At 40.2% G+C, this 15,083-nt stretch overlaps 1 protein-coding gene across 9 annotated transcripts in view; it reads left to right on the top strand.

Moving 5' to 3' along the window:
* Positions 1–15,083, top strand: part of LOC139463930 (myosin-IIIb-like) — a 139,162-nt gene that overhangs the window by 36,373 nt on the left and 87,706 nt on the right. The window contains exon 1 of one of the 9 annotated variants that reach the window (XM_071245374.1): positions 8,719–8,773. The exons of 7 other annotated variants lie outside the window; for them this stretch is intronic. Coding sequence is in view for 1 of the 2 variants with exons in the window: in XM_071245373.1 (XP_071101474.1) it covers positions 9,706–9,712 (7 nt within the window). In the remaining variant the exon portion in view is untranslated. Of the gene's footprint in view, positions 1–8,718; positions 8,774–9,605; positions 9,713–15,083 lie in introns of those variants that run through there. One more of the 9 variants, XM_071245373.1, reaches the window with a different exon arrangement.

The raw sequence follows: 15,083 nt of genomic DNA, 5'->3' as shown, positions 1-15,083 counted from the left end.
AATGTTCATCTGAATATGCCAACTTCAGGGAGTAATCGGAAAGGATGTAAAATGTTACAGAAATTGATTTTTCGCCAAGAGACACTTCAGTAGTACTCAGTACACATTATCCAAATTAAACAGCATCCTCAAAGTAATTATAACATAATGCAGTGCACATTCAGATGACCTTGACGGATCTTGGCTGCAATGACCTTGGCGGCCCTTAGTTTTTTATGCCTGACAGAAATGTGGTAGAAACGACTGATGAGGTTCATATGGTGCATTGAAGACAGACATAACTTGAGCATGTTGAGTGGTTAACTGAAGTTTCAGTTGGAATATTGTGTAAAGAATCCATCATGAGGTGTCATAGCGGGGTAAGATGCAGATAAACGCAGTGGCTGAACGATCGCACACAAGTGGAAGAGACATGACAATCGGTATCGGGACAAAAGGTACAGATAATCTACGTGAGGATTGTGGAAAATACCAAACTTAACCCACATGTTCCTAAAATGGACTCCCTGACATTTCCGGAGTTGGATTCTATTCAGGGAGTCATCATTATTATAATTGAGTATTTAAGCTTGTATACTTTATCAACAGGCTTAGAGAAGCTGTACAATATATTGTTATATCATATAAGAAATAAACAACTGATAATTGTTGTTTATTGTACAATAAAACACTGCAGGGTGAATAAACCATTCATTCTATTCACTCGCTCATTCTATATATAATTAGCCAATCACACCGATTCCATTCTAGCCCTCACCCACTTCTCAGTTCTGAATTAGGAGACTTGATATTCCTTGATGCTTAATTTCAGGGACTCTGTCTTAGACACAGTAGGGTGTGAGGACTCGTGATTTTAACAATCACTTCCGTAATTATCATTGTGAGACTTCCTTGTTGATAGTAATGAGAACGTCCACATGACTGGATATAGAGGTGATTTAACTAAGTGGTTAAGTCTGTCACTTGGTTAATAGTGAGCCTTGGGGATTGATTCCCTTCATGTTTACAAAGTTTTGAAGCCCATAACTGGCAGTGTACGAAATAACTGCTTGCCCGCCTGCCCGTGGCTGGTAACTTTTCTGTCCGGCTGCAAGAAATTTTCCTCCACTTGCCTGACTGTCTGGCAGATAATTTTAAGACTACTTTTGTAATCAGTTTTATTATAACTCCTCGCAGATTCTAAAGTGATTGTTTGCATTATTTCAACTGAATCAAGATGTGATTTATTGCTTTGATTTTGCAATTTTTCAATATTTATAATGTCTGAATGTGGGAGGGTATCTTTGAAGATGGGCTGGCAACATTTATGGGTCACCTGCACGACTGTCTTGTTGGTTTTCAATATTATTTCAAACACTGATTGCTGGTGCCCCTGCTGAGATGTTTCAGGCATAATACTAAAAGCTGTTTAAAACATTCTTGGATGTTCTGTTACAAAACATCAACTTCAGCAATATTCCAGGATTATCATGGCAAGGGACTCCCAAGAACGTGTTTCACACATTGATCTCAGAGTGGAACTCAGCGTAGCTCATCTGTGAAGAAACACTTTAGAGTGAATGAGTTTGGTTTAATGCCACTTTGAACAGTATTTCAAGTGAACGAAAAGTGAACGCTTCAGGCATCCTACTGCCCCAAACACTTAGAAAGTCTGTTACCTCACAACCCCATAAAAGTGAATGAGTATAGTTTTACGCCACTTTTAGAAATATTCCAGCAATATCATGGCAGGGGACACCAGAAACTGGCTTCACACATTATACCCATGTGGAGAATCAAACCCAGGTCTTCGGCGTGACAAGCGTACGATTTAACCATTAGGCTACCCCACTTTCATACTCCCATAAGAAGTGGCCAGAGAAGATGTATGCTTTGTATTAATACTGGCTGCTGTTGGAGAGAAGAGAAGCCTGCAGTAATAACACCCGAGTGCTCTAACACTATTGAATTAAGTGCAACCATATTGCCATTTGAGAAAAACAATAGCCCGAGAAACTATACAGATGTAACTCGATAATTTACATCAATAAAAGTAATTGTATATGTCATTTTCAGCTCAAACATGGAATTTTCTTCCTTTAGAATATGACCGTCCAAATCAATATGACATACAGTCATCTTCTCTAGTTATGGCCAGAGCTAATCACTACTTTATCTCATGGAATTATGTAAATACCGGTATGTATGGCAAATCTGGCAATCCGATGGCGAAAGAGCCACAATCAGATTGTCCGTGAGCGTATGTCGGAGCACCACTGGTTGGGAGTGCAGAGTGAACGTGCGTGTCGGGGCTAGTTGTTTAAATGAGAAGTGGAGCTGCTTGTGTAGTGCTGTTGTAACCCGTTATTTGTGGATACTCTTTTTAGCATGGCATCTTTTAAGGTAAGGGAAACACCAGATATTTGAGAATCAGACTTGCAGGTTTATTGGTGGTATAAAATTTTATTCACACCAGAATAGTCCGTTCTGTAAATTTAGAAGACATATTATTAGTTTTTATCATTGGTATTATCAATATTTTTGTGTGTTAATGTCCATTCCTCTTTATCTTGAAGTTTAATAGTAAAAATTGATTGCCATTATTTGAGATGATTGCTTAGGTGGGCCAAACTTTTTTTACTATTTTACAAATGCAACATCTCATTCTTGTATTGACAAGGATGTATGTACAGTAAACTATATTTATACCAAACTGATGTATATAACAAGCTTATTTTTTAGTCTCGGACATTTGTTGTTAATATGCTCTATATGTGCTTAAGATGAACTACAGTTATTATGAACTAAAATTACTGCTCCCTTTTTAATTCGTTATAACCGTAGAGTACTGTACTCACATAAAGTGTTATTGTTGCCGTAAATACTCACATCAGGTGTTATAGTTGCCGTAAATACTCACATCAGGTGTTATAGGTGCAGATTGGTATATACTTGCACCAGGCCATGATATGTGTAATATATTGTTTATTATCATATATTCTTTGTCATTTTGTGTAACTAATGGGGTCCTGGGTAACCAAGATGTTAATAGTAACACAATTCATCCAGAATTCTCTCCCATGGCTGTACCAGGATCTTGGTTCAAATCCATGTTTCATTCTGAATATTGCTATTGTTTTGTCAGCACCATACCTATAGATTGGGATTTCATCATGCTGTAAACATGACCTACATCACTTTGCTTGTTTCCCCACATTAGGCTGACATAGAATGACAGAATGAGTGAGTGGGTTTTTACAGTATTCCAGTTATATCGCGGCGTGTCAGCTTAATGTGGGAGAAGCCTGAAGTGATGCAGGTCTCACTTCAGTGAAACCCACGAGCAAGGGTATGGTGCTAGAAACATAATCAGGTTGAACTGGAATTCAAACCCACAATCATAGGTTTGTGGCGTGCCCAAGGGATGCAACTCTGCACAGCGAATCGCAGTGCCTTAGACGACAGGGCCACCTGTGCACCTTAGAATGACAGAACTAAATGTTACAAAACAGTGTTAAAACCCAATCACATAGTGGTAAACAGTAGCTGCAGTCTCACTGATGCTTGACAACTTGCTCGGGTATTCACTGTTGGTAGTCAGTGAGTGAGATAAATAAGTGATATTCAATTTGAATTACCTACAGAAACAGTCATTACTGAAAGTGATTGGTTAAACCCTGTGAAGTAATAGCTGCTATTGTTTGTATTCGAGTCATATGTCCTGGTGGAGGGCAACACTTTATTTCTTCCTACAATGGCTTAGATGAAAAGGGGTTCTGAACATTTGCTTGCAATTTCCTGCCTTGTAATTTTCATTGCTGTTTTTATTGGAACATATCAATCAGCATTATGGGAATAATGCTTTCATTATTTCCATATAGTTTTATTGAGGAGTCCCAGAGGACCTGTGTGATTTCCTGAATTATCACAAAGTCTGCAGTTGTGTGTGTATACTAAAGTGATCCCTGCTGGTCTGTGTGTGTGTGTGTGTGTGTGTGTGTGTGTGTGTGTGTGTGTGTGTGTGTGTGTGTGTGTGTGTGTGTGTGTGTGTGTGTGTGTGTGTGTGTGTGTGTGTGTGTGTGTGTACAATAGTTCAACACTATTCTGTGTGTATATATACACAATAGTTCAACACAATTCTGTGTGTATATATACTTAACTGTTTGATGCAGGTCTGTGTGTATATAAACTAATGGTTTTAATACTGGCCTGTGTGTATATAAACGTAAGTGTTCCATGCAGTTCTGTGTGTATGTAAACTTAAGTGTTCAATGCAGGTCTGTGTGTATATAAACATAAGTGTTCCATGCAGGAGTGTGTATATAAACATAAGTGTTCAATGCAGTTCTGTGCATATGTAAACTTAAGTGTTCCATGCAGGAGTGTGTATATAAACTTAAGTGTTCCATGCAGGAGCGTATATATAAACTTGTGTTCAATGCAGCTCTGTATGTAAATAACCTGAAAGTCTGCTTGTGAGGGTGCTGTGTGAGGGGCAGTATGAAGGTGCTGTGTGAGGGTGCTGTGTGAGGGGTGCTGTATGAGGGTGCTGTGTGAGGGGTGCTGTGTGAGGGATGCTGTTTGAGGGTGCTGTATGAGGGGTGCTGTGTGAGGGGTGCTGTGTGAGAGGCAGTATGAGGGTGCTGTGTGAGAGGTGCTGTATGAGGGTGCTGTATGAGGGGTGCTGTATGAGGGGTGCTGTATGAGGGGTGCTGTATGAGGGTGCTGTATGAGGGTGCTGTATGAGGGGTGCTGTATGAGGGTGCTGTATGAGGGGTGCTGTATGAGGGTGCTGTATGAGGGGTGCTGTATGAGGGTGCTGTATGAGGGGTGCTGTATGAAGGTGCTGTGAGAGGGGTGCTGTGTGAGAGGTGCTGTATGAGGGTGCTGTATGAGGGGTGCTGTATGAGGGTGCTGTGAGAGGGGTGCTGTGTGAGAGGTGCTGTATGAGGGTGCTGTATGAGGGGTGCTGTGAGAGGGGTGCTGTATGAGGGTGCTGTTTGAGGGTGCTGTATGAGGGTGCTGTATGAGGGGTGCTGTATGAGGGTGCTGTATGAGGGGTGCTGTGAGAGGGGTGCTGTGTGAGGGATGCTGTATGAGGGTGCTGTGTGAGGGATGCTGTATGAGGGTGCTGTATGAGGGGTGCTGTGTGAGGGGTGCTGTATGAGGGTGCTGTGTGAGGGGGCTGTGTGAGGGGTGCTGTATGAAGGTGCTGTGTGAGGGTGCTGTGTGAGGGGTGCTGTGTGAGGGGTGCTGTGTGAGGGTGCTGTATGAGGGGCAGTATGAGGGTGCTGTGAGAGGGGTGCTGTATGAGGGTGCTGTGTGAGGGTGCTTTGTGAGGATGCTGTATGAGGGGGCTGTAGAAGACACATGTTCCACATGTAGGGTAGGCACGATGTGATGGGGAGTTCATGGATGGGCTGGAGGGAATTGTGGGTCAATTGATATATATCTATTGTTTCTAAGAATTGAATTTCTCCAGATAAAAGATATATAGCAGTATATAATGAGCTTGTGTTCTGAGAAGGAAGCGAGCTTGTGCCATTCAGCTGTTGTCCTGGTAACAACATGGTCATAGTAAAGTAGTGATGCTGCAGCAAGTTGATGAGTTGGAGTGATTACCATCAGCTTTGGGTAGTCAAGCATACACTTATGTTTCAGAGATACACAGAAAATTATACGTAAGGTTTTCACTTATGAATCCAGACTCTTAATAGCTTCTTCATGATAAAATATTTGTAGCTTGTTGTTCAAGTGCAGACATTGTTGAGAATAAAGACTGACAAGCAGGATTTATATTTTCATTTTGCACAAGAATGGTTTTATGTTGTCTACCATAGCTGGAATGTTGACTCCAGCTGCTCCTGAGAACAGAGCATGCTTGTGTTCATCGTCCTGGCACATCTGAAGAAGTTACTGTTATAGAAGCAGCCCCAGGAGATTCCCCTTCAGAACAGATCCCAAGTACATCAGGCTGTAAGAATTGGCTGCCATCTGAATGTGTCTGGGATGGTTGTGAGTGGGTTGGACGTGCCCCATCTGTGTCTGTGTTAATCCTGAATGTGTCTGGGATAGTTGTGAGTGGGTTGGACATGCCCCATCTGTGTCTGTGTTAATCCTGAATGTGTCGAGGTGGCTGTGAGTGGGTTGAGTGTGTCCCGTCTGTGGCTGTGTTAATCCTGAATGTGTCTGGGATGGTTGTGAGTGGGTTGGATGTGCCCCATCTGTGTCTGTGTTAACCCTGAATGTGTGGAGATGCTTGTGAGTTGGGCAGTGTGAATAGAGCGTCTGCCTGGAGAGTGGCCGCCTCCATGAAGTAGTGGATAGAGCGTCTGCCTGGAGAGTGGCCGCCTCCATGAAGTAGTGGATAGAGCGTCTGCCTGGAGCGTGGCCGCCTCCATGAAGTAGTGGATAGAGCGTCTGCCTGGAGAGTGGCCGCCTCCATGAAGTAGTGGATAGAGCGTCTGCCTGGAGCGTGGCCGCCTCCATGAAGTAGTGGATAGAGCGTCTGCCTGGAGAGTGGCCGCCTCCATGAAGTAGTGGATAGAGCGTCTGCCTGGAGAGTGGCCGCCTCCATGAAGTAGTGGATAGAGCGTCTGCCTGGAGAGTGGAAGGTTTGTTGTTTGATCCCCTGGCCATATCATACCAAAAGACAATAAGATATGGTACTTGTTGTTGCCCTGCCTGGCGCTTGACACATAATTTTGCCAGGAATTAGCCGAGTTATGTCATCATAACCAGATGGCATATACCAGTGTTCAACAACTGGTTTGCCTGGCAAAAACTCCACTTGATGCTTCAAACGCTCACCAGATTGCTGATACAGTGTTTAACAAAACTCACTCACTCACTCCCAAGGTGTCAATACAATCTAATCGCATATAACATTCATTCCAGAATCAGAGCAAGGTGACCACATTTTATGGAGATTAATGATTGATGAATCCATGACATTGACCCGACGTACCAGCAGATCTGTGTTTTGTTGTAATTGAATTTTGACATGGTCACCAGAGCGATCATGTTTTATTGATGGCTTCGAGAGTTAATGAAAAAAAGATTGCCCCTCTTGCAGTGTCATTGTGCTGTGGATGAGAGTGGGAGAGGAATTCTGCAGTGGAGATGGCCCAATGTTCATGCAGTATTCATGTGTTTGCGGGGATCTAGCCTACTTCCTGCTGTATGTGGTATTGACACATACATGCTCAAGTGAATTGTAATCACAAGACTAGGCTCTCCTTGTTGTTACTTCCTCAAAGATATTACAAATCCTGAAATTACAAAATTATTGATTACCCTTTTTTAAAGCCAGATCCTTGTTTCAAACAAAGCACAGGAAATGTATAAGTTAACAAAATATTTTCATAAAATGTTGCCGGTAGTATGGTGTTTGATACCTAGGGATTCGTCAAGCTCTGCTCAGAGGCAGATGTTCGGCCCCATGTTGATAGCAATGCCAGTTAAAAGTCCCACATTGAAATTACTAGTTTTCCAATTCATGTAAAAAGCCCCAACTACTGTTATCTTGTAAAGGTGACTTGTATTTCGCTGCTAACAGGAATCAGGAACAATAAGGAGAAAGAGGATCTAATTTAAATTATTGATTTGAATGAAGTTTTAAAATACATCTGAACCTAAGGAAATAAGAACTTTTGTAAATCCCAATTTTGAACAAAATTAACATTTGTCCCTATTTTTTTTTACAAAGACACTGTTTGGAATCCTAGATAAATCAATTGTTACCTATGTGGAGATTGGTGTGTGTCTGCACTTTGCAGTAAATTTATGCCAAGGCAGCTGTAAATTGTTGCATCAGATATAGGCAAACTGGTGGTTGATAGCACGAGCAATAATCATTGAGTGAGTGAGTGAGATGGTTGTACACCATATTGTGTCGCGGCACAAATATGGGTTTCACTCATTGTTGGGAATTGAAACTGGATTTTTGATGTGACGAGCCAAAGATTCAACCATAAGGCCAACCCACCACTCCCAGTAGAAGAATAAGAAAGTGTCACTGCTTGCACATTTGTAATTGGGATGAAGAGTGAGTACTATGTGAGTGTCATAAGAATCATAAACTTTTGGACACAAAAAATAATAAAAAATGCAATAAATAATTAGACAATCATAGAATTACAACTAAGACAGAAATTCTTGAAGATCATATTTTACAAATATATGTGTCCAACTCTGATTCAAATTTGGGGAACTTCGACGGACCATTATTTACCAATGACAATAAGCATAAATAATCAATTGTATACAAGGTGAAATGACGTCTTGACCTCAGTACAAGCATTCCAAGCTACAATCAACAGTACTTAATGACCCCTCAATGTTCTGAGACAGAATGTGGAGTATATTTGTATTCCATTTAAATATGTTTAAACACCTGCCCTTACAAACTAAAACTTGCATCCTCCCATTCCCGTTCTACCTGCGACACCCAGCATAGCTGATAGATCCTTCCACATGAGGATAGCAGGTATTGCTGTTATGTCAAATATATTCGTGTATTATATCAGAGGATTTTGTGTATCAGCATAGGAGATTTCTTCCAATCCAGCCCCCGACCGGCCGGTAAACAAACGTCCCCTGTGTGCTGTCCGTCCCTGTTTTACCTGTGGCCAAGAGTCGGTATTGATCTGCAAGGTCCCCAGTGAAACTGTTTTCTCCTCTGATAAAGTTTTAATCAGTGAGTTTGCCGTTTGAAGCTTAGTGCAGACGGAGACACTTGCTGTGAGTGGGATAGAGGAAAGAGAGGAAGCAGTAGACTGTGGGAAAAAGGCCTGTGAGTTGTGGGGATTCATGTAATAATACTGAGGGGAAGAGAGCTCTGTACTGGGAAAATTGGAGTGCACCTACTCTTGAGAGAGAGAGAGGGAGGGAGGGAGAGAGATTTGTTTGACAGAGTTCATAGAGAATACAGTGAGAATGATAGAGTAAAGCAGGGACGACAGTAGACAGTGGAGAGAGAGAGTAGATCAGTTTGACAGTTCATAGAGATTACAGAGTGAGAACGATAGAGAAAAGCAGGGACGGACAGTGGAGAGAGAGAGTAGATCAGTTTGACAGTTCATAGAGAATACAGTGAGAACGATAGAGAAAAGCAGGGATGACAGTAGACAGTGAAGAGAGAGAGAGTAGATCAGTTTGACAGTTCATAGAGATTACAGAGTGAGAACGATAGAAAAAAGCAGGAAGAGAGAGAGCGTGAGAGCGACGACCCAGGCAAATACGACGGGGGCAAACTCCTGCACTTGTTTCTTAATGAGTCAACAGGGCTGTCAGAAAGTTTATTACCAATCTGGCGATTGATCCACGAAGGAATATCTGACTGAGATTACGAGACATTGTGCGTAACATGTGGAATACAATTAGCCAGCGGAGAGCCATGCAATGTGGAGGCCTTCTTGTGTTGTGGCTACAACTGCTTCGCGTGTGTTGACAGGTAAGAAGCCTGTCTAGGACAGCCATGGCCCAGGTAAACAAGCCAGGCTGTACAGTCCATTCATGGTTATTTTGGCCATGCCTGTGTGTTCATGTTAGAGGTATAGCGTAAACAGTACATAAAAGGTTAATATTTGCACTTGCTGCAGCTCTATGCGCCTACATTTCACAATCGAGTTACTCTCCCATGATAATTGATTTGATTTGGAGCTGAGAAAGAAGTAATATTTCATTGGAGCTATGGACTATGGATAATGTAACACTTGTTTTATCATGAAAGGTATGTGAAGTAAGATTTTGTGTTAGATCGTAGACTTTGTGGATTTGTTTTCGGTGAAATGTTAGTGAGTTCTTTCAACTGGTTGTGGGTGAGTTGTAGCTTTCTTTCGCACCAGCTTGAAGGTTTTCATTGTTGCTCCTTCTCTGTCAGTCTGCACTTTAACAAGCAGTGTTTGTTTGTGTCCGCGTTCACTGTGGACACACACACATAAGCTCCACTGTAGACACAGGATGTGTTTAACAGAACAAAACAGAATTAAAATTTGAGGCATCTGGGCAGTAAACTTTCATCCCTGAACTGAACATAAGACGATCACTTCATAGCCTGAAACACGTAGGTTTGGTTTTGAAGCACCAGCTGCATAAACAAAACATTCCGGCATCATACCAATTTACTTTTTGTGTTGTGACAAAATTGTTTACCCCGAACCTGAAATATCGCTGAAGTACAGCTGAAATGTTGGCTATGGGTGGCCCATTGGTCTAGGTTTCAGCAATTCTCAGTTAGGTTGAACCTATACAGTTTGTAAGAGTTGAGTTATGGATTGGATGGTCAGACTCGGTTGATTGCATGTCAACATACCCGACGGCATGGATTTTTGCTCACAATATCAATCACTCGATGTCTGATCCAAATCTAATTATTTACTGCTGCCGTCTGACATTAAACAAAAAAAAAAAAAAAAATTGTGTTATTCATTAAATACTGTGAATGGTGTCTTTTGATAACATTAAAGGCTGTTACAGGTGTCCTCGCTGATCCAGTGTATTAAATTTCAGTTCAATTATGACAAATACACTGACCCATTAATTTCATTTCAGATCTTCTATCACAAATGAGTGTTATCTGATTGGGCACCTATTTTTATTTTTGCATCATTTGAATATGATGAAGCTAGTGCTTGTAAATGAGTCCTAGCTATATGTAATAGAATTGAGATTAGTACTCTCAGTATGATTTTATAATTTTACTAAATTGTTTGAAAGGCATTTCTTAGAAGTTCCCTCTATTGTTATTAGTTACCCTGCTCATGTTAATCCATCTGACAAATGATAATTGTTGTTACTGTTGATCCATCACCTACCATATATATTTACATACCATTTTCAATATTCAATCTTGCTTGACAACGGTGTAAGGACCTAAACAAAAAGTCGCTATTACAGAAGAAGTTGTTATCCAAAATTTCATTGTCTACTTTATTATTTTACTGTCCATTCATCACAAGTTCCATTTCTGACATATAAGATTTATTTTTATTTATCGTCTACTTTTAGCTGCCTGGAGACTATCATCATATTCATACTATTAATTTGAATATTTAAATATTCCACTTCCTGTATTAGTTCATTCACAATATACTTGTAAGGACCTTCCTCGCATGAAAGGGTGTTTTATCCATACATTAAGCTGGAGTGACAGTTAGTATTGATTTCTGCCTGTTTTTGTGAGATGGACTGTCTTCAGTTAGGAAAATTGTTGTTGCAGAACTTGGTAGTGTTGACTTCTTTCACTTAGGGCATTGCAGAAAAACATTCTTTTCTAAAAGGATTTCCACTGTTTTACATCTTACACATGGCACCATAACAGGTAAACCAGTTTGTCTCGCATACGTAATGTGGAAGGCCATTTATTGATTTTCTCAAATAACTTATTCAGTAAATTAGGAGCTAATGAAATAATGTAGTCACCACTTCGGTTCAATGATCAACCGTTGTGGTAATCTGTGGGCACCCTTTACAAATAATTGAACTGTTAAGAATGGACATTATCTATTTAGTTCCTGATCATAACACGAAAATAGTCCAGTCAAATGTGAAAACATAATGCAAATATGATGGGAGAGTGGGTGAGTTCGGTTTTAACTTTGAACATTATTTCAGAATGTCAACAGTGTGCCAGCTTATAGGAAACCACTGAGTGATTCTCAAATGCTGAATAATAAATTACATAATTTGATTGGCTGAAAAGTTAAACATTACTTTTCCTCTATTCAAGGAAAATGAACAAATTGACATCTATAAAGTTACCTTAATTATGTTCGGGAATGAGTGAATGTGAAGATCGCCATGACAGTCAAGACTGGGAAGCTAGGTGATATGCAGATTCTCCGGAATGGATTAGTTTAAGCCATTTATTGAAGACCTAGAAGACCTGAATGCATGACATTATTCCTTTTCTGCACGGTACATTGACTTAATAACTACCACCCAGGACTTACATGGTGGAAACCCCAGTGGTGCTCTAAATAACATGACACTGTACCAGGTCTGGGTGTAAGCAGCAACTAGATTGACTGCTTGATGATTATCTTTAATATGGGAAGAAAGCACATGTTACCCACATGAGAGAGAATTGGTTGTAAATAAAGTTTCCAATAATTTCTTACATGATCACTTTCCAGCATTGTGATTTGCTGAATAATATACTACATAATGTGATTGGTTACAAGTTACAACACTACTTTTCCACAATCAAGTCACATCATCATAAACGCTGCGATATATCTGGAATACTGTTGAAAGCGGCGTTAAACCCAACTCACTCACATCATCATAATGGCCTTGATAAGAGTTTGTCAGAATGACATACCGTATTCGACCCAATAAGTGCCCAGGGCGCTTAAAACAAAGACAGAAGGGGTGGGCTTTTATTGGGACCAATTCGGAGTCAAACTGGCGTAAATTCATCAGTAAGCCTTACCGTATTTTCTTGAGAATAGTGCACACTTTTTTTCCAAAAAACACAGCTGTGTAGAAGGGGGTGCGCATTATACACGAATTAATGAGTTTTGATGTTTTTTCCCCCCATGGAAAGACATTACTGTGAGCACGTAACACCGGAAATACCATGTCAACAAATCCATACTGAAGTTCGCAAATTATTCATGTAATTACACTGTCTGGCTATAAAAAGTGTTCTTTGTATATCTGGATCTGATTTTAGATCTAACTTACTTCATTAATTTTATTCAAAAATCCTTTTGATATTGTTTTAATTAATTACAGTGAAATCGTGTGTGATCGCAACACTCACCGTTTTGAACAGCAACCACGGTCAGATTACCGCTATTGACGACTAGAAACGAACTTAAGTTGATAGAGAATGGATACATATATCATAAATGCCATACTTTGATTCGTTAAAAGTCATATTTGTTTTTGGTGGACGATTCTATGTCAACACGTAATTCTCGCGATCACCCGATCACGTGCACGGGAGCCTTGACTGTGACTGGTCAGACTGGTTTCATGTAAAAAATAATACCCATCAAAAGCGATCAGCTGCTTCGCTTAGGGTTATTATTATTTTATATATGTTTAGTGAAAGCTGCATCTAAATTAACAAGATATTGGAATATATTATTCCTGATAAAAAAATAGTTTCAGATACAACTTTTGCCGATCCTTGCATTTAAAATCCTGTAAAGTTATATCATTGGGTGTGTCTTGACCGAATCACCGGTAGATTCCAAGAAAATGTGTGTACAGCTGATTGCTGTGTCCAGCTTAGTTTACGAGAAAATACACAAGGTAATCTTAATCCCTGGATATAAAACAATGCCTAGCTGAACAAAAAATACAATTTAAACAGTAAATCAACATGTCTGGTGATTTTTTATCTCAAATTTTGAATTTGTACTGACGAAGTTTCTCATCAACTGTTCATTTGCTGAAGGACTTTGCTGAAGGGGTACGGTGTAATTATTTTCTGCGCATAATATTCAAAGTCACACATATCTAAAATAAACAGAATACAGTCATGCCCCACTTATACGGACTTCAAATATCTGGAAACCTCGGTTCCCGGACGATTTTCATTTAAAACGAAATAATTACTATATAAATTTTCAGAACCGGGGGGGAAGGGGGGGGCGCTTATTGGGGGAGGGGCCCTTATTGAGTCGAATACGGTAATAACACTCTATATAACTTTACAACTAAAACATGGATGTATTCTTGAGCAATGATTATTAAGGAATTATAAACATTGCTTTTGTCGTTATCTTCTGTGCTTACAAGCAATAATCTTCAAACATTTGAACCCCTCCGGATGCCGGGGTCCAATTGGTCCCGAGCAGCTTTATTATAACATTGGTTGTTAAAGGCGAATTGTGTATTAAGTGGACAGACTCGGTGACTTGGTTGATTACGTCATACCCCAGCGGTGTTGTTTGTTGCTCACAATATCAATCACTGGATTGTCTGGGTGAGAGGCCATCGTCACTGATCCCAGAATATAAACATGAATCAGTACATGGGAAGGCGTATCATGTATCGTACTGTCAGGTGTAAATTATCAATATATCGATGTATGGGAGTGTGTATCATGTATCGTATTGTCAGGTGTAAATTAGCAATATATCAATACATGGAAGGGTGTATCATGTATCGTATTGTCAGGTGTAAATCAGCAATATATCAATACATGGAAGGGTGTATCATGTATCGTATTGTCAGGTGTAAATCAGCAATATATATCGATACATGGGAGGGTGTATCATGTTTTGTATTGTCACGTGTAAATCAGCAATATATCGATACATGGAAGGGTGTATCATGTATCGTATTGTCAGGTGTAAATTAGCAATATATCAATACATGGAAGGGTGTATCATGTATCGTATTGTCAGGTGTAAATCAGCAATATATCAATACATGGAAGGGTGTATCATGTATCATATTGTCAGGTGTAAATCAGCAATATATATTGATCAATGGGAGGGCTTATCACGTATCATATTGTCAGGTGTAAATGAGCAAAATATCGATGTACATGATGTATGGGAGGGCGTTTCATGTTTTGTATTGTCAGGTGTAAATTAGCAGAATTTTGATACATTAGCAATGCATCAATGGTGATTGTGTGTCATCATGCCCCAGTGACTTGGATCATTGCTCATACTATTAACCATTGGTTTCCTGACTAAAACTTGGACTTGGTCTCGTAATTGTTTACAGGATGCTGTATGGTATAGCTGGAATAGTTGCGACTGTGGCAGAAAACTACATTCACTCATTCAAATACTGAAACACTTCCTTGTCAGAGAATGTGAGATGTATGAGTGAGTGAGTCCGGTTTTACGCCGCTTTTAGCAGTATTCCAACAATATCATGGCTGGGGACACCAGAAATGGGCTTCACACATTGTACCCATGTGGGGATTGAACCTGGACTTTTGGTGTGAATGATCAAACTCTTTAACTACTAACTACCTCACTGTCTGGAAAGGGACGGTTTTGATGACACCCTGTTCATCAAAGTTAGCACAGCCTTTAAGAGGCCTTGGTTGGAATCTCCCTTGAATATCACTATCTGCTTATCAATAATATTCCTTGTTAAGGCTTGAATTTTGGCAACCATTGTTTACT

Source organism: Haliotis cracherodii, unplaced genomic scaffold (assembly GCF_022045235.1).
Source record: "Haliotis cracherodii isolate W230 unplaced genomic scaffold, xgHalCrac1.p SCAF_16, whole genome shotgun sequence".
NCBI classification, from domain to species: Eukaryota; Metazoa; Mollusca; class Gastropoda; order Lepetellida; family Haliotidae; genus Haliotis; species Haliotis cracherodii.
This window is presented reverse-complemented; position numbering and strand designations above follow the sequence as displayed.